This window comes from Gopherus flavomarginatus, chromosome 4 (genome assembly GCF_025201925.1).
Source record: "Gopherus flavomarginatus isolate rGopFla2 chromosome 4, rGopFla2.mat.asm, whole genome shotgun sequence".
In the NCBI taxonomy this organism is placed as follows: Eukaryota; Metazoa; Chordata; order Testudines; family Testudinidae; genus Gopherus; species Gopherus flavomarginatus.
This window is the reverse complement of record NC_066620.1, coordinates 17,756,812-17,776,378: the sequence shown is the minus strand read 5'-3', so window position 1 is coordinate 17,776,378 and position 19,567 is coordinate 17,756,812. Positions and strand designations below refer to the sequence as shown.

Below are 19,567 nucleotides of genomic sequence, written 5' to 3'. Positions count from 1 at the left end.
TTTGTGCTAGTTCTCTGCACAGAGGTGAATTTTATCCAGAAGGCCTATTATAAAAGCAGTGGTTCAAAGGTTTTAGAACAGATCACGGTAAAGATCATCAGACCAAGTTTTGGTTACTTTTTGTGCATGCCAACTGAAATTCACCTCTGAGCAAACTGGCTAGCACAGGGCATCAAAACAGAGCTCTACATGGCTTGTAGGCCTTTTGTTGATCCTTTGTGCAGGGATAAATTTTACCTGATCTGCACACCACCAAGTCGTCCATGATCTGCCTTATCCTTCTGTCACAATGGAATGTGTGGTCTCCCCAGTTCTGTCTCATTTAAAACTGCACAGAGTTCCTGTTCTATAGGATCTTTGCAACAAGAGGATTGGTAACAAGTAGGGGTCTACATATTTATGGATATGCACACAGAAAGTCACCTGACCAAGTCATGACCCATATGCAGAACCCTCCTTGGAAAAATAATATAGGAAAAAAAGAGGGACTAGCTGTTGCAAGGGGTTTCCAGTATTTCCACAGCTAGAACACCGGAATAATTTTGGTGCTGGTGATTGTAATAGAGAATATTTAACTTGTCTTTAATGGCCAGCTTGAATGTGGTCTCTGGGTATTACTCACCTTTTCTCTTTTGCACATACTACTGTATGTGTGTCCCCTTTTTCTGAAGTGGCAGAAACTGCAATGTTGCTAAACAACCAGCCAATGATGTACCATCAGCTCTACCAAGGTTCTAGTGCTAACCCTTCCTATTATCAGACAGGATATTCATGATCAGAAAGATTAAACTGAGGCCAATGCACTGGACAGTACAACCTTCCAATGTATCAGTTATTATACAGGCTGAGGTAATGTATATTTGTCCACACTGCCTTGTGAGTTTTAATCTTGATTCAAAGGGTTTATAGTCTTGAAATGTGTGAGGTAATTCACACTCCCTATGAACTCCACTCTATTTTAGTCTGGATCCAGGGACAGCCTTGGGGACATTTGAAACAAACGGCCTCATGGGTTACTCATAGATGGCAAGAATTTTGTCTGTGGGCATTATAATCTAGTCTAGTTTGGGGGCACCAAGAACAGGGCCGGCTTTAGGCCAATTCCACCAATTCCCCCGAATCGGGCCCCGCGCCTACGAGGGCCTCGCGCCCAGTGAGACTCTCTTTCCTGGCTAGAGGCGCCTTTTTAATTTTTACTCACCCGGCAGCACTCCGGGTCTTCAGCAGCACTTCGGCGGTGAGTCCTTCGCTTGCTCTGGGTCTTTGGCAGCACTTCGGCGCCGGGTCCTTCAGTGCTGCCAAAGCCCTGGAACGAGTGAAGGACCTGCCCCCAAAGTGCAGCCGAAGACTCGGAGCACCGCCCGGTGAGTACAAGCCCCATGTGGTTTTCTACATTTTTTTTTTTATATAGTCATCCCTGCCGGGGCCCCGTCGAAACTGTTTGAATTGGGCCCCGCACTTCCTAAAGCTGGCCCTGACCAAGAACTCCAAGACTGCTTTGAACAAAGAATGGAGGACAAATCAATACCATAGCCATGTGGTGTAGATGGTAACCTACTAGAAGATAGTCCTGAAGAATGAAGGGTTCCCCTCATTTAAAAATGTAGTCCCAGAAGAAAAATGAGGATGGCTTTCTTTATATATACTGTAAGTACCTACCACCTTTGTAAATAATTTATTCCTCTTTTGTTATTTAAGTATTTTAACCATATAAATCATACTTAAGTCTGTGGTATAAAACATAAAACTAAATACATTTAAAAACAGCTCAGCTGTAATTTTAAAAATATGAATTTACTGTTTTTTTTCCTTAAAACCAGTCAAAAGCAATACCAGGGGCACACTCCTAAGATCCTCTGACATGACAATACCTGATGGATTCTAAATTCACAAGTCTTCTCCCTGAAAGCTATTTGCTCAGCTTTCCTAATAATACCTTGGTTGTCTGGCAACTCTCCAGGTCTGTCTAAGGCAATATGCAAGCTACACATTTTTGACTGATTTCAATATTTTCTTATGAGTAACTATACAGTATTTTATGTAGTGAGTATTCCTGATTACTATAATTTAAGAACCAAGAAATAGACTACAGATGTAATACTATTATTACAATTGGCATTCAAGGTGAAATGCATAACAATTAGCCAAGACTTAGTGAAAACATAAAAGTAAAAATCTGTTTAAAAAGCCCAGCACATGGTACATTTAGAACAGCTAATTTACCACACATATTCTGAACTGTTTGAATAATCAAACCATTTACTCAGCAAGATTCCTTTTTATGGTTGGTGGGCTGGGGGGGGGTCCACTTCCCCTTCACAGAAGCCTACCTTCTCACCTTAATTTTGCTTGGGAGTAACAAACACAACACAATGTTTAACTACTTTTCATATTGTACATTCTCTTTTACATCTGTTTTTCTTGCTTTAACATCCTTCCTGTGTTTTAGTATTATTGAAAAGCAATGTTGAAACATCTGTAAATGTATTATTAAATTATATTAAGAAATAAAAGGGAGAACAGAAATCTGATGATCCTGATTGATGGCTGAAGTTATGTTAATTTGTGAATGTTTGAACATTTACAGCTAAATATGTACCTGTATTTACTCCATCTCTTCCTACTCAAAAAAGTATTTACTACACAGATTCTAATTGCAGCTTGACCTTTACTAGTTTTATCTGTTTACCGTAATAAAAAGAGTAACAGATCAATCTTTAAAAAGTGCATATTTTACTACCGATGACTGAAAACTCAGTGTGAAATGGTTTGTAAGGGCAATAAACCAAGTGTGTTTTGCCCATTTATTCTATTTCGCAGTTTTGTGAAAATGCATTCCTGTGTAGATGACCAGCGCCAGATGTATGCATCACTTCAAGCAAGCCCACTTATTCCTAAAAATAGCATTTAAGTGGATCTCAAGTGCTGCATTGGTTCTATGGTGACCCTCTGAACAGGGATGAATTTCACTCTCAGTGAAGTAATTTAGCTAAGATGGTATGCATTCCAAGTACCCAATTCAACTCATAGGAAATATTGGAAATGGAAGTCTTTCCCATTTACATCAACAAGAGCTAGATTGGGGCCTAACTCTGAACTGTGGGGTAACCTCTGTACAATACTACCTCCTATGTATTTCTATTTATTTATTTTTAAATGGCCCAAAATCCAGGCACCCAAAGCTGAACCCTACATTAACTGCAGGTGAGCAGAAGAAATCTCTTGCTATTGGGCCCCAAATCTGACAGACCTCAAAAAAGACCCGAAGAAGAGCTTGGTGTAGCTTGAAAGCTTCTCTCTCTCACCTACAGAAGTTGGTCAATAAACGATATCACTGCACCCATCTTGTCTCTCGAAAAAAACAGGCATTCATCTATTCCACACAAAACCACTGGGGCCTGTTTACTCATGACCAGCAGGATCTGGTCCGTTGCTTCAGCCATCCCTTCTCCCAACCCACTATGCAAAGAGAGGAAGTGGAAAGAACTTCCACTAAGTTCCTTCTTACTGCCCGAAGTGGAAAGGGATGAAGATTATACCCCTGTCTCTCCTCCCACTGCTGAGAAGTAATCCTTTTACCTCTAGGCAATGGGGAGCCTCCTTCCTACTGCCTGATGGGGAAGGGTCGTACAATCCTGTCTCCTCCATAGAGAGTGAAAAGGAGTCCATGGTTCAAGTACTACCCCATCCCAAAATGCTACTTCCATATGGACTGCATGCATTCCCCATGCAATTGGGGAAACATACCTTGTGGTGCCCATGTTAAAAAAATTCTTACAGCTGCTTCCTTGAGAAGCTCTAGCTCCTCCATGCTTTGGAACTTAAAATTTGGCAGAGGGGAGTTGTCCTGGTGTCAGGGATGTGCCATTTGATATCCCAGTGAAAAAAAGCAGCCCGAATTTGGCCAAATCATAAACATTTGAAAAATCTCCATTCGCATATGCTCAGTAGAAGACTGTTTGAATTTGGAAGCTAAATTCTCCAAATATTCTGTCTGTAATGGGCATGCTCCAGACTCTGGGGTTGTGCAGGACTTCCTCTGAAATTGCTGTTCCAGGTTACGGTCTCACTGGGAACTGAGAACAGGCAGAGTGTCTCGCCAGTGCTCTCAGGGTACGTCTACACTGCAATTAGTCACCCATGGCTGGCTCCTGCCAGCTGACTCAGGCTCACGGGGCTCAGGATAAGGGGTTGTTTAATCGCAGTGTAGGTGTTCCAGGCTGCAGTCTGAGCCCTGGGACAGTCCCACCTCACAGGGTCAGAGAGCCTGGGCTGAAGCCCGAGCCCAAATGTCTACACAGCAATTAAACAGCTCCTTAGCCCAAGCCTGAGTCAGCTGGCAGAGGCCAGCCACAGGTTTTTAACTGCAGTGTAGACATACACTCGGTGGTCCCCTGCTGGTGCCCAAATAGCGTGGAAGAAAAAAGCAGCCTGATCTGAATATAGAGAGAGAACATGAGCTGAACTTGGGACAGCAGTGAATAGATTGAGACAAGAATCCTTGCTAGATAAGGAACTAAGATGAGGACCAGAGACAGGCTGGAGGGGACAGAAGGGGTCAATGAGGAGGGGAACAGGGACAGCAGAGTCTTCAATCACTAAGCACATTCCCTTGCAGAACCAAGATTCCTGAGTCTCAACATTCCTTTGCTGTTAGAAAACAACTATCAAACCCACTTCTCTCTAGTGAGTGGTCTACCCAGAGGATGACAACATACTAGTGCTATCATTTACTCCATTAGCTCAAGTAGGAGAGATCTGAACTGTGGACTAAAGTTCCCAACCCTGCTTATGACCCATATGGGTGATGGTATTATTCCAGATGATCAGATTTTTTATTTTTTCATTACGTTGTAAAAAAACCTAAGAAATTACATACTAAAAATCTACATTTAAAAAAAATTAATGTCAGTTGTGACTGAAACCTTAATTTGGTCCTCTTGTGCACAAGCATTATGATACAGTCTTTAATTATATGCTCACATACTCTTTTCCCACAGGGATCCCTAACTCATTCAGTGCACAGGCTAGACTGTGCTACTGTCAGTTTTCTGAAAATTCAGACCATGGGCATCTCAAATTGGGTACCCAAAATTAGTGGACATTTTTCACCTTAATCGTTCTGAGCCTCTGTCCTCCATCTGTAAAACGTGGATAATACCACCCCTCACCTCAAAGAGGTGTGCAGATTAGCATCTTAGTGCTTCACAAACATTAATTAATTAGACTGATGAGCACCACAGAAAAGTCCATGAGGAAATTAATAATTCTGTCTTAAAAGCAAGGTTTGAATAGCATGAAGCAAACGAAGCACCGAACGAGCATAAAAGAAAAGTGAATAGCTGCTCATTCCATGTGTACTATTCATCCTGTGCACTGAATGAGGCAGGAATAATGTGGAAAAAATAGTATGTGATCATTTTTTTAGACTGTTTCATAATGGATACGCACATGGGGGCTAAATAAAGATTGCACAGGCAATCTTAAGTTTGGTGTTTACTAACTTTTGAGTGTTTGACTTTGCAGCCTTACCATTCTTTTACTCTGTCTCTGTGTGTGTATTATATGTGTATATATATATATATATATATATATATATATATATATAATACACACACACACACACACACACACTTGACATTGAACATTGAATACACTTCTGTAGCACTTGATGAGAACTGCTTTCCCTCCTAAAAGTGCCACTAGTAATTATTTAACATTAGCTCTTAACAGGGATAGATTCAGGTGGGATGCACTAAACAAGGAAACTATAGATTGTTTGATATACCCTATACTAGCTCTCCGCTGAAGTAATAAGTGATTGTATTGCACTTTCTGGATGTTTCAATCACAGAGCAAAAGTTTCTATCACAGGGGAAAAATACCTTATTAACCTCTACTCTGTCAGATCCTCTCTATGTCCATATATGCAACACTGTCAGCAATGATCGAGTGCCCCTTCTAGTTCATGTTATCATGCTCTGAACCTAAACCACTAAGTGGTTAAATGACTAACAAGAGAATCACTTGAATGGGTGATTTAGACTAACAACATACTGAACTCTGCCACTATAGTTCCTACAACAGGCTTTTTGCTAAACAATGACATGTCACTCTTTCGACAACAGAAATATCCAACAGTTCCAAAACATGGTTCCAAATGCAAACACGGCTTGGTTTACAATCAAAATCTTTTATTTATAAAAATCACTTACCTGGCCAATTCCAATATAAAAAGTATTTCAGTTCAAAACTTCTGCATTTTTAAGATATCTGTCCCGCTACTGATAAGTTTTATGGGACATCTCATATCTTCAATCCATGCATGCAACCTACTCTAACTTCAAGTGGAGTTGTGTATGTCAATTGAAGGAACAACAATGTTTCTGAATGCATGTGAAAAATCATCCTCTTTTCACTAAGAGTTTGCAAAGAAAATCAAGGTACACAACTAGCATTTATTGTAAAGGCATCCAAAATATCACAGAAGATATAGATCAAATGGTTTCAAACTGCATAAAACAAACCTTCTCTTCACTGACTTTTTGTGGCAAAGTTATAATGCTATCCAGAAAAATCCAACGTTCCCACTCTGGACTAACTACCATACTACTAGACATGAGTTTATGTTTTTCATGCACATTTCATGTATTCCCACATGCTATGTTGCTGCCAATAATTTATGACTGATCTGCACCCGGGCTGCCCTTCAGCATTTTATTTAATCTTTGCAACAGTGATTTACAATGACTCATCATTAATACAAAAATGTACATGTGTGTTAACAAGTTTGGAAGAATCTAAGAAGGAAGGTAAAAAATTTTTTTGAAAGTTGTGGCTGAATGACTTACGAGCTGAAGAAAGGCAAAGTAAACCATAAATGATCTGTTTGCTGTTCCCTGCAGCAAACAATTCAGGCAAAATAATTTGTTCTCATGCATATCTTGTTATAAAAAATATATTAATAAAAATTTTAGGAAACATTTTCATGTATCATCAACATTCAAATTAACTGTTTGGTGTTTATCCCACAGGTAGTTTTAAGTAGTCCTTTGCATGGCCTGCTCTCTCAGACTTTCAGTCATAACATCCATTTTTTGAAACTGTCCTTTTTGAAAGCCTGTGTACTGCATTTTGGCATTGCTGCCCTTTCAAAAATCAATGGAATCAAACATGGACACACAATTTAAAAATGCACTTCATCAGCTCTCCAGTTTTGAATCATTTAGGGGGGAAATTGTCTCAAGAATGAATACCACAATTTAATTGTAACTCCATGGGAGAATTCTCAAAGTGGCACCTGCAGTATGACTGCCTTACATCCAGGAGACTTCAGTGAGACTGTATTTTGACCTGCATTTATTTTTTTCTTGCACACAGGGAGCTTATACAGACTTTTTTGACACAAAACCAAAAAATATTTTTTCAATTATAGGGCAAGTTGGGTACAAAGAGAGACTATAACGTCACTCAGGATAAAAATCTACTAATGTTAGTTCAAAAGCATGCTGCTGTCATCATCTCCTAAAACTTTTCGTAGGCCACCCTAAACTGACTATTTGTCCATAGGAAATCATATAGTTCAGTCAGATCCTCCATTCATATTTTTCCTTGTTGACTGAAAGGACTGACTTTTTATATTTCTCCTCATAGTTCATGGCCTTCATTCATAGACTCAGCCTCCAAAGGTTCACCCAACATGAGATTTCTAACAAAGGCAGATACATAGCCTTGGAAGAACAATTTCAATATCTCTATAGCTTACATACGGTAGCTATGCTCACAGAATATTTTTGGAAGCATACAAAAGATTGAAAGCAAACTAAATCATCCGTAGGAGCAGAATTTGAAGTAAAGGATGGTATGGGTTGACGTACCAACTGTACATAGCTACACATGTCCAGAGCCTCTCCAACGCAACAATCTTTACTCAGCCATTATTATTAAGTAGGAGCCCTGGTTATCTACATGGCCCCTAAAATGGACAAAACCACCGATAATTCAACTTAAGGACAACAATACAAATTAAGATATTGATTGGACCAAGGGTGGTGTAATAAATCTACAACAAATAAAGATACTTTCCCTCCCTAATGATTTGGAGTACTGAAACCAAATTTGCTATTAAAATATATATGATGATATTTTTAGGACATGTTTTTTTCTTTTTACACTAAGTATCTGGAAGCACACTTCAGTATATAAGGTATTCTGTATTTTCCTTTAATCAGTGTCTTACAAGGCTGAAAAAAAAAATTGATCTCCCAGGTCTGCTGTGAGGTCACAGAAATTGATAACCCTTACAAGCTATGCTTATGTGAGTCTGCCTGTGTTTCACAGATAGTGCACTTTGTAAATTAATCCTCCAAAGGCAAATATATTGTAAGTAGCTTGTTATCTCTAAAGTACTAAACTGAAGAATACATGGGATTATATTGACAGAAATTACATTTTCTGTAATGGGGTTTAATATATCTGAAATCTCTCCGATAGGCTCCTAGTCTCTCTCACCAAGGAGAGCTTGTTAATGTAGGTGCAATGGACATCAAGACAAAATTTATTCACTAAAATGGATTAGGCCATGTAATCAGAGCTTCAGTAATATTAATCTCTGACACTTATTGAATGAAGGGGGAGGGAGAACAACTTTTGTCTGCACCCTGGCACTTCTGACTCCCTTCCCCACAGCAGGCTTACAGCTTATGTTGGCAATTCCTGGGTATTACTTCAAAGAGGATAAGGTTTCCCATCATAAACACTAATTCAAAAATATTAGAACAATTAATTAGATATACTTAGATTCACAGGGTTTTAGGTTTTGATACACTTCAAATGTGACATTTGTTCTGCTGTTTTGTATGAAACCTGGATTTCAATTACAGTATTGTTGCAGTAGCAAAGGGTAATAAATCAGACTTGTTAAAAATAGTCTTGATGCCACAATTTTGTACTTAAATCGGAATACCCAGCCACAAATAATAAGCAATTTAACATCTGCTTCAGAAACAGTAAAGGTTTAATTTTTTAAAGCCACCTCTGCTACAACAAATCAAGGGTCCCAACTATCCTTACTTTTAAGTTAATAAATTAAACACACAATTTTTTTCCTGTAATACTTCAGTGGGGAAAAGGCAGATTTTCATTAAAGTTTGTTTCAAGATTTTCTTTTCTTTCTTTCTTTTTTAAAAAACTCAAATACACTGAGAAGATCCCAAAATAACTTTGTTAGTCAAAAATAATAATTTGATATAAATGGTGATGGACTCAATCAATACAGCCCGAAGAAAATGTACAGAGTGGTATGTATCTCACTTACATTTTCTGGGTCTCAAGTGATTGATTTTTTAAAGGATGGGTGGGCAGACACAATTATATCCAGGAAAAACACAGACATGCATATAAACTGATATGTAACTATTTAAAGAGCTATGGGAAAGTAAATACTATATGTTTTCTGCAGTACTAAAACTATAGTTCCCATAACTGAAACCATTATGTAGGCTACATAATATTTGCATCAATAAACTTCCACAGAAAGCAGACAACTGCAGGGTGTGTCAGCAGAATGCCAATCATTGGAGGCAGGTTGCTAGCGGTCAGAGTACTGGCTGTGGGTAAACACTGAGTAAAATTACTTACCAATTGTTCACCTGAAGTATAGTGAGCCCTGTGTCTTGTGCCAACTGCTTTTTCTGTTCTTCTGAAGGGTACGGGTGCTAAAAGATACCAAAATAAATATATAGATTTAAAATGATGGTTTTATTCACTTTTAATTAATAATAAAGTCTGACGTCTATTTAAAAAGATGAAAATGCTGAGGTGTGTCACTCTTTTGTAATTATTAATGGGCTACTACATCATTTAATTAATGGCAGTAAAAGACAAGCCAATTATAAAGATTAGTGAAGTGTAGAAATAGCTGCTTAGGATACTGGCAGTACCTTGATACTCAGTGCGGATATTTGTTGCAGTATCACAAAGTTTTGTGATTGTCTTATGTGAATTATTAAAGTCATGTTACTGAGGGCTTTTTCAGCACTTCACTATATATATAGTGGTGCTTACATATAGAGTCTGATTTAATGAAGGGAAATCTTATCTGTGCCTGAAAATAATTTGCAAATAAGATCAGCATCTCGAACAGCAACAAATGCTGGGATTTTGAACATAGGCCAACTTAAGGTCAATGATCAGCACATTTTTGTCTAACATTAACATAGCTGTGCTACACTAATCATGAGAGACAGAAAATAAATACTAGTTTAAATGAAGACAATATTAAAATTAAATCATAAGTTTCATTTCTTGTGAGAATTTGATTGCTTTCTCAGAAAATTCACTAATGCATGAATACAAATTACTGGTACTTAATAAATTAAAAGCAAAAACCACATCCACGTCTGAATTTAGAAACAACTTTGCCAACATTGTTTTCCTTGATGTTAAAGTATTATTGTCCTTAAAGAAAATGAACCAAAACCACAAATACAGCAATTCTCAGGAACAAATGTCATTTAGGGTAATCTATTCTGGCCCTATACTATAGGTAAAAGTACCACTAACTTGAAATTTAAATGCCAGAGCATCTGGGACTAACTTCTGGACCGCTACATGACAAAGTTATTTTAAAATTACAATAAAATTATTTGATAAAATAGATTTGACACGTCCAAACAGCACGTTAACAGTTGCAACACTCTACCGTATTATGCACACATCCACTTTTCCACAAAACATTCCACTGTTCTTTGGCATTGCCATTAGACGTAATATTACAGAAGATGTAAACTAAAACTTTTTTAAAATATAGGAATTTATAACTCAAAATCCAGTGATCTTACTTCTATGATAGCTATTGAACACATTTTACATACTACTCTGAACCACATAACCAGAAATCTAATAGCTGTGTTATACTAATTGACATTACTGAATTACCTCATCTTACAAACTATGGACCTTCATAATTCAATTTGTTTTCTCTTGTCAGTTTGTCCAACAGAACAGAAAGCACATTGGAGTGGACTCTAACACTAACAGAATATGCCTATGACACAGAAAAATGATTAACATGACTTTTACCCATCAATGGTGGAGTATTATATGTAGACTGAATATATCTTATATACTTTCCAATACCAATATATTTTTGCCTTTTGAAAATGCTTCCAGGGCAGCTCCAGACTGCTAATTACATCTGAGCTACATTTCCATTAATGACAAGTATAATTTTATGGGTATAAACATGACACAACCATTGAAAGAACATTCATAGAAACTATTCTGAATTATATTATTTGTTAAATGTGCTGATAGCTACTCCTTGCTGAGTTTGCTAGCCACCTTTCAGTTCTTTTATGGTCTATGGTCACAGTATCAATGCCATTTAAGTTTACAGTCAATGTAATTGCTGCTGCAATTCATCTGTGCTTTATTTTCAGAAACATGTTTGTACTTATATACTGCACAGCAAACTGTTGTGTTTTAGTTATGTCCATCAACTTGATCTTAGTCCATTAGAAGAACCTGACCATTCAGCTTGAAATAGCCTCAGTATTCTCTTCGAAACCTTACTATGAAGATTTGCAGACTTTCATTTTAGTTTTACTTCTCATTTTAACTTTACTACCATAAAAGGATATGCTTTATTTTCTTATTTTGCTTTGTCACCTTGCATGTGATCTGAGTTGAACAAACTGTGTCTAATTTTATGTAGCAAGCAATAATTACTAGATAGCCTCTAGCTACTGGAATTGAGAACTCTGTCTCTATTTAGCAATTTTCAGTTGTTCTGGACTTTTTTCCAAATAGTCAAGACCAGATAAAATTAGTCATCAGAATAATACAGCCACTGTATAAATAATTGCTTTAAGTGTATCAAAACAAAATTCCTTGAATCACGGTATGTTTAAGGTCATCTGATTTTTTCCATAGTCTAGTTATTGGCTTATTGTAGCATAAACGTTGAATTTCATGAAAAATCTATAATTGTTATAATCACATGAAATCCAGGACTTGATGTGGCTAATCCCTCTCAGCCAAAAGTTCACGAGGTAGGCTTTTTATACGGACACTCAATATGCTTAAAATATCTTGAACACTGTGCATCTTATTATATAAGCTATTTGTGGATACTATGAGTTATGCCTTTGTAGGCTTAAAAAAAATGACTTGACAACTAATCAACATGCCACAGGCTAGGTTGCTATAAAAACTTTCAAAGCCTTGTTGCATTCCCACCCACTGGGCTAGTAAGGCATATGCTACAGGCAATGGCAGACAACACATTGCAACAGAGATAAAGGGAAAAACCCTCAAACTGCCATTTTATTAAGAAATAAGGAAATTCATTCTGTACTATCACTGTTAATCCTCTTTTCACATATGTAGCAGTAATAGATAGTTTCCATGAGAGTGCTCCTTTATTAATTTTGTTTAAAAGGGACAAAGACACTCTTTAAAAAAGTCACTTATAAATGTAGCACTGATTCCCGTTGGCAAATATACCTAACACTAAGATCACTTTGGGATATCAAAGCAAATTGGACCACTGTTCAATAAACAGTGACTTGAGACCTTTACTTTGTTATGTACATTAGCCTCATACCATTATCTCTTAAAAGCTTAATTATTTGCAAACAATTGATCAAGAGGTGAATTTGAGAAAGGAATGCTAGGACCACTGGGAGAGCTGCAACGCATTAGGAGAGCAAACAAAATTACCTTTAGATCTTACAATAAGAATTAACGATTGGGACCATATATAGGGCAGTGCAGTAGCTGAAATGTTCTTTCTGGAGTGTTTTCCATTTGATCTACATTAACACCTCAAGAACGAATGAAAGCTATAAAACAGTGATTATGTAGGGGAAGGCTAACCCTCCTTCCCAGAATCAATCCAACACATGTATATTGGGAGATTGCAAACTAGCTTTCCTGCAGAGGCTAGAGGAAAAGGGTGCTTCCAAGAGATATGCTCTAAGAATTATTTTGGGAAAGTTTGATGGCCTGTGTTATGCAGGAGGTCAAAGAAGATAATCACATTGGTCCCTTCTGGTCTTGGAATCTATGAAAATAGGTAGCTCGTAGGGAAACAGAAGTTCAGAAGCCGCCAGGCTTACAACAGATAAGGGCTAAGGCATTACTGTAAAATAATGGGGCCAAATTCTACTTTTTTCTATTCAATAGGTTGCAGCAGTGTTATAGTGCAACATTTAGCCTATCTGAAACCTACCACTTGTTCCTTACTATAAACCTAGTACAGAAATGTGGATTGTTTGACACTGTTAATGTGTTTTTGTGGCTCTGTGTTATTACTTGTAATAATGACTTAGTACAGAAGTGATTGCTTAATAATCCCATCTGAGCCTGCATGCAAATGAAAATTTAAACCTAGGGGATCTGCCTAGGGCAATATGAACAGTTAAGGAACATTTGAAAAGGTAAAAATAACTTACGGAGTTTAAGTCAGAGCAGTCATTTTAGCAGTAACAAAGCAATGAAACTGACAGAGAAAAATGTAATTTTCCATTATGTTCTCTGTGAAGAGTTTAATAAAACTGAGAGAGTAGCATTCCTGATAGAACGTGTTGTTGTTTTGTTTTTAAAATGCAGCAGAGAACTTGTTTAACCAATCAATAAGACTTCTTTATTCTTTGACTACAGTCAATAGGTAAAGAGAAACTCTCCAGTAAATACAGATGGAAAGTGTCCAGACCCATATCTTAATGATACTCCTTGTCCAAATGTACTCCTTTCATCAAATTTTCCACTACTGACTGCAAATGCGGATGCCAGGACAGTGATACACTTTATCTTATCTGCCCTGGTAACCAAGTATCAATAACATTCCCTCCCTCATTGCTTTGCCCACTATAACAGCACATTGTAATGGTTGCAGAAAAATGGAAAATAATCCTGTACAGAGCTTGCTGCTGAGATAATGGAAGGCTAAGCTGTCCCTTCTCAAACCCCAGATTAGTAATTTCTTGTGACATAGAACTGCCTCTATACCCAAACTGCAAAACAGCTGTAACAAAGCACAGGGATAGAAGCAATTTTCAAGCAAAATGTTATATGTTATACTTTAAAAGGTATGGGAATAGGCACAGGAAGAACTGATCTAATATGAGGAGTTATGGCAACTGTCCAATATAATAACCCTTATCAAAGCATGTTCTGTTGCTTGGCTGAATATGTTGGGAGAACAATTTCAGAAGTTCTTTTATCCTTTTCCTCCAGTCCTCTGCCTCCTCCACAGCTAAGTTTAATGCATTTATAGAAGATGACCTTGAGCTAAACTCTGGTATGTGATGGAGAGATACTTACTCCCCCCAAAAAACTCCCCCTAAAAAAAAAAAGTCTACCACATGGACTTTCACTGTATTAACCATTACATTCCTGTATTATGCTATAAAATGTTCTAATGAAATATTTTTGAATTTATATATAGTCTTATTTTAAAGATTCTTACTCAGCTATATTACGGGTCTAAACCTCGCTGTTCAATTAATAAACAGAATAAGTAGGTGATCTGAATAATACTGACAAATTACAAATCAGTTTTATAGTTACCTTTATATCTTGTTTAATCAAAAGTTTTTCACTGTAAAAAATTGGCTAATGTGGGAGGGAGGGGTTTTATGTTGTACACGTGAATTGTTTACGTTGTTCACTATTAAATTGATCTATGATATATTTTAAAAAATCCATAATGCTTCCTTATTGTATTTCAGCTTTATGAATTAGTTTTACTGTTTCAGTGAATGCTTTTTTGTCTCCTGACTGCACATTATCAAAGAGACACTTTGTGCCTGCTATTTGCATTACAAAAGCAGTGCATGGTGTCGTCTAAGAACATAGCTTGAATTTATAGTAGTTGAGTTCTGTATCCTCACACATAGTGGAATCAAAAGAATAACTAGGGTGTCTGCACTAGCAAAGTAGCCAAAAGCGTTTGGAACACTAACAGTAAAGTCACAAGATTTCAACCTGCTTTCTGAATTCTCACCAGTGTATTTAGAGTGAGCAATAAATAGAATGCATTTAGACACCGTTTGCTCATTTTCCAGTCTGGGAGAATTAGTTTGTAGGTAAGCCCTATTCAGTAGTGGCTCTAAGAAGCTGCCAAGTTGAGGTGTACAGCTATGAAAATCAACTGAGAAACTGAAAGCTAGATCTTGTTTGTCGCATGGGAATGAGTTGCACATCTAAGGAAAAGCTAAACATTTCACAGCAATCACTTTAATCTAAATAAATCCACAAAGATACAAAGGAAAACCTTTTATAACTTTTGCACAACCAGTTACATAGTTTAGCCCTGTAAATCAGCTGTACAATGCTACTGTATTGTCTGTTTAGTTTGTTATTTAAAACTCGTTTATTGTATTTTCAGTACATAAAATACATGTAGTGAGTAAACATAATAGAAGAATATATTAGTATTAAATACACAAAGCAGACCTAGTCATCCTTTAAAATTATTATTTTATACACACACACACACACACACACACACACACACACACACACACACACACAAGCTTAATAAGCTAGCCACTTCTCAATGTGATTTTAATAAAATTGTTATTAAATTCCTGCACTGGTAGTTATTGAAAAGTTAACTGTAAATGCAAAATCAAAACATAAAAACATGTAATATCTGAAGTAACTGTGGTGTCTTTCCATATTTTACAATGTGAAGTGATACTCTGCAGTTTGGCTTCTACTACATCAGAGAATTCCTAAGGGACAGATTCTGAATAGCAACTTACTCCACAAAAGGTCTTATTGATTCCAGTGGGAACCACTCAAGGAGTAAGGTACCATTCAAGGTGAGTAAACGTATCCAGAATTTGGTCCTTACTAAGGAAAATACACTATATAAAGTATCTGAGCATCAAAAAAGAGACCTAGTTTTGTTTGGGGAAGCATCGGGGGAGGGGGAGAGGGGGACAAGTTGTGTTTTCCTGAGAAAAAGTGTCTATGATTCTCTCTTTCCATTTCCCCTTTGTAGATAATTTCTTACAAGAACTGTCTATGAACCCGTTTTGGCATACACAAATGTGAATCTCCTCTCCGGCATTCAAGGAGAGATATGGTATGGCTTAGGGCACTCTGCCAATACTTTTCTGGTGTGCCCCAACAATTTATGCAGACTGTAAGCATTCATTAAGAGGGGGAGGGAGAAGAGATGTGTGTGTGTGTGTGTGGGGGGGGAGTTCAGCTCATGCCCTACACAAGATATTACAGGAGCCAGAGATGGAAAAGCCTAATAGATCATCTAATATAGGGGTTCTCAAACTGGGGGTTGGGACCCCTCAGGGAGTAACAAGGTTATTACATGAGGGGTCACGAGCTGTCAGCTTCCACCCCAAACCCCACTTTGCCTCCAGCATTTATAATTTTGTTAAATATATTAAAAAGTGTTTTCACTTTAAGGGGAGTCGCACTCAGAGACTTGGTATGTAAAAGGGGTCACCAGTACAAAAGTCTGAGAACCACTGACCTAATCCATCCCCCTGCTACTACAACATTGTTCCGTTCTTACAGCACATGACCCACTACGTTGTCAGGTTCAGGTTTAATTATCCCAAGTCATGGACCTTCCTTCACTTCTCTTAGCCAATCTAATAGAGCTTACGGTTTTGAGGTGTGAACCTAATTCTTGCTCACACTAGTTTAACTTCATTGACTTCAGAAAGAAGCCCCCACTCTACACCAACACAAATGAGTGCAGACTCAGCGAGGTAAATGCTCACTTTACCTTTTACCCATTACTCCTAGTTAAATCCTGCGGTTCTGTACGAGCCAGAAGGGATGGGAAAAGAGGAACCAAATGTCAGCAGAGGAGTGGATCCGTGAGTGAGGAAGGAATAGAGAGGAACCTTCTGTTCTCTATACCCCACTTCGACCTCTGATCCTGCACGAAATGCAGATTGCATACAACTACTAAGGCTAAACATAGTTAAGTGTTTCATTAGCATTGTATAAGGTACTGTTAAAAATTAATTTTGCTGGGAAAGGACATGGGGACTGTCAACTTTATTTCAAACAGTTTCATCCACTTACATAAAAAAAATCTGAGTGAGTACAAAATGTCAGAAATGTGAACGGGAAGCACTAATACAGTAAAAGCCAACCTCTTCTTCAGGTTGTATTTTCACATTCTGTACACAGTAGACATCAGCTTGACTGGAAAGTGTTTGATTATATATATTACAATACATTTTGTTAATTCATTACAGAAGTAATTCCTTGCTATTTTGTTAGCTTAGTCTATATAATATTATAGTCGGTTAATGGACTTTCCCTTTCTGAAGTCCAGGGTGTTTGGATTTTTTTTATATATATTAATACTGTATAAAAGCCAACTGCATTTGAAGATAAATAGCTTAGGACAAAGTAATTAATACGAAAAGGTGCATCCGTAAAATAAGTGACATTATCTTAAATGTAATGCAGTACAAACAGCAATGAAATATTACACGAGTGACATTGAAATAACAGAGTAAAGGCATTACTTAACTTCCAATCCAATTATAACTAAAATTCACATACTTAAAAGCAAGCTTTTTAATTAATCCAACTTCACACCAGAAGGATAGTCACAGATCTCAAAAGGTTAAATCCATCTTTGAACAGTGTTCATAAAAATCTGCTGTCTACTCCAAACTTCTTCCAAGTTAAAAGCTCCTATCAAGGAGGAAAAATCCACAACTCTAACAGAATGTTTCCGTGAACATTATATAAATAAGTAGTACACAGAAGAACCAAACTCCATAAAAGTCTTCTGTTGTTTTGTAGGGTGAGTCTGACGCAGATTAATTCAGGTAAATATCTCCTAACCAGCAGCCTATTCTCAGTAATAATTCACCGTCCTTATCTGCATTAAATGACTTTACAACAGGTAGGCTTGGAAATAGTCCACAGTCCCTGGTAAATGATAGCAATAGAGGTGGTAATCCCAAGAAGTTTTTGCCAAACCTCTATTCGTGTTCTCTGCTTTCTGTCTTTGTCTTGCTGTGTTCTGTATTTCAAAGCCTGTCTCCTTATACTGTGGATAACAAGATCCTAGGCACACCTTATTGGGTCACAAGATTACAGTGAAAGAACATTAAGGGGGTGTGTTCTATTCAACAAGTTCCCTTACCTAGGAGTTCCCCCTTAGAAAGTAGCACAATTATCTTAAAGAGATAACACATTTCACAGTACACAGCATAACAAGTGAACAGTTTGAAAATATTCTCTCTAACTCATCTGCCTTCTCTTGTGTAGCAACCAAAAGGTTTTACGAACAGATTTACAAACGCGCACACACAGCTGACCATCTAAAATGCCAACTTAAAGAGGTTTTACATTTACAAATTTTCATTAGAAAAAGCACCATGGAAGGAGATGAAAAATAAAGCTGCTATTTTGAAATGTTTCTTTGTTGACATCAGAAGTCCCTGAACAGATGCCCTGTCCACCATCAAATATTCACAACATATCCTTGTAAAAGAATAAAGTACATACAACTTATGAGCAAAAAAAACATTGTGTTCTTCATAAAAGAAAGATGCATTTAAAGATCCAGAAAAACCTAGAGAAACAGGACTGTTCCCAATATAACTAAAGACTCTTGGAACTGGTACGCATTCTCTGGCGTTAATTTTCCCACTTAAATTACAGTGATGGTGTAGCCTCATCTCATTAGAGATCATTGTCCCCAGTAGACAGTTGTGTTTATGGGGGATTCTTGCTGTTCCACACCTGCTGCTCAGGTTGCTATGTGATAAAGAGTGCATACAAACAGCAGACTTGAGCTTGCTGGACTGCAACTGATGAGCCCAGGCTAATTCAGGGGTGATTATGTAGTTTACTGGACCACTAAACCTCTTTAAGCTTGTAATTACTGCCTATTTGAGTAAAGAACATTCAAAAGCAATTCACTGCATCATGCCTGCCACAGCTGGAAGCAGGCTGCCAGCAGTCTGTGGGGACATTAAAATCTACAGGGAAAGGAATTCAAGCACAGATAGTAGGCACTAACAGCGGCTTCAGCAGCCAAGTGTGTTCACATTCCATCTCACCTTTTCTGGCCAGGCATACCATTAAAGGTGCAATGAAAACTATAGAAAAGCAATAAAGATGACAAATAATGGTATATAATTGAAAGAACTGCATTTTAATGACTTTTTTCCTTTTATCAGGCTAATTTTTTTTTAGCCTTTTTGTCATGCTAAGGGGGAGGTGGGGATGCTTTTTACAAAATCCACTGCATGGATTTAGAATGCTCTTGTTTCCAAGTATTTTTTAAACAGTTTTAGAAACAAAAAGTGCATCTTGTTTGTAATTGTAAACTAAATGTAACATCAGCCCCCCCTTATGATTTTCCAGCAACATCTGTGTACAAATGATTTCCATTTGAGATAGTTCTGTTGCAAAATTAATTTCAACAGACCCACACAATAACAATGATAATTTTTACTTATACAAAGTCATCTTTTGCCTTGTGCTTTTCAAACAACGAATCGATCCTCATAAACAGCACTTCTCTGAGAGGAGTATATTACTCTATCCACTC

At 37.4% G+C, this 19,567-nt stretch overlaps 1 protein-coding gene across 3 annotated transcripts in view; it reads right to left on the bottom strand.

The window, feature by feature from the left end:
- Positions 1 to 19,567, bottom strand: part of MEIS1 (Meis homeobox 1) — a 131,833-nt gene that overhangs the window by 16,612 nt on the left and 95,654 nt on the right. For all 3 annotated transcript variants that reach the window (XM_050952167.1, XM_050952166.1, XM_050952165.1), the window contains exon 9: positions 9,640 to 9,716. In XM_050952167.1, coding sequence (XP_050808124.1) covers positions 9,640 to 9,716 — 77 coding nt within the window. The remainder of the gene's footprint in view (positions 1 to 9,639; positions 9,717 to 19,567) is intronic.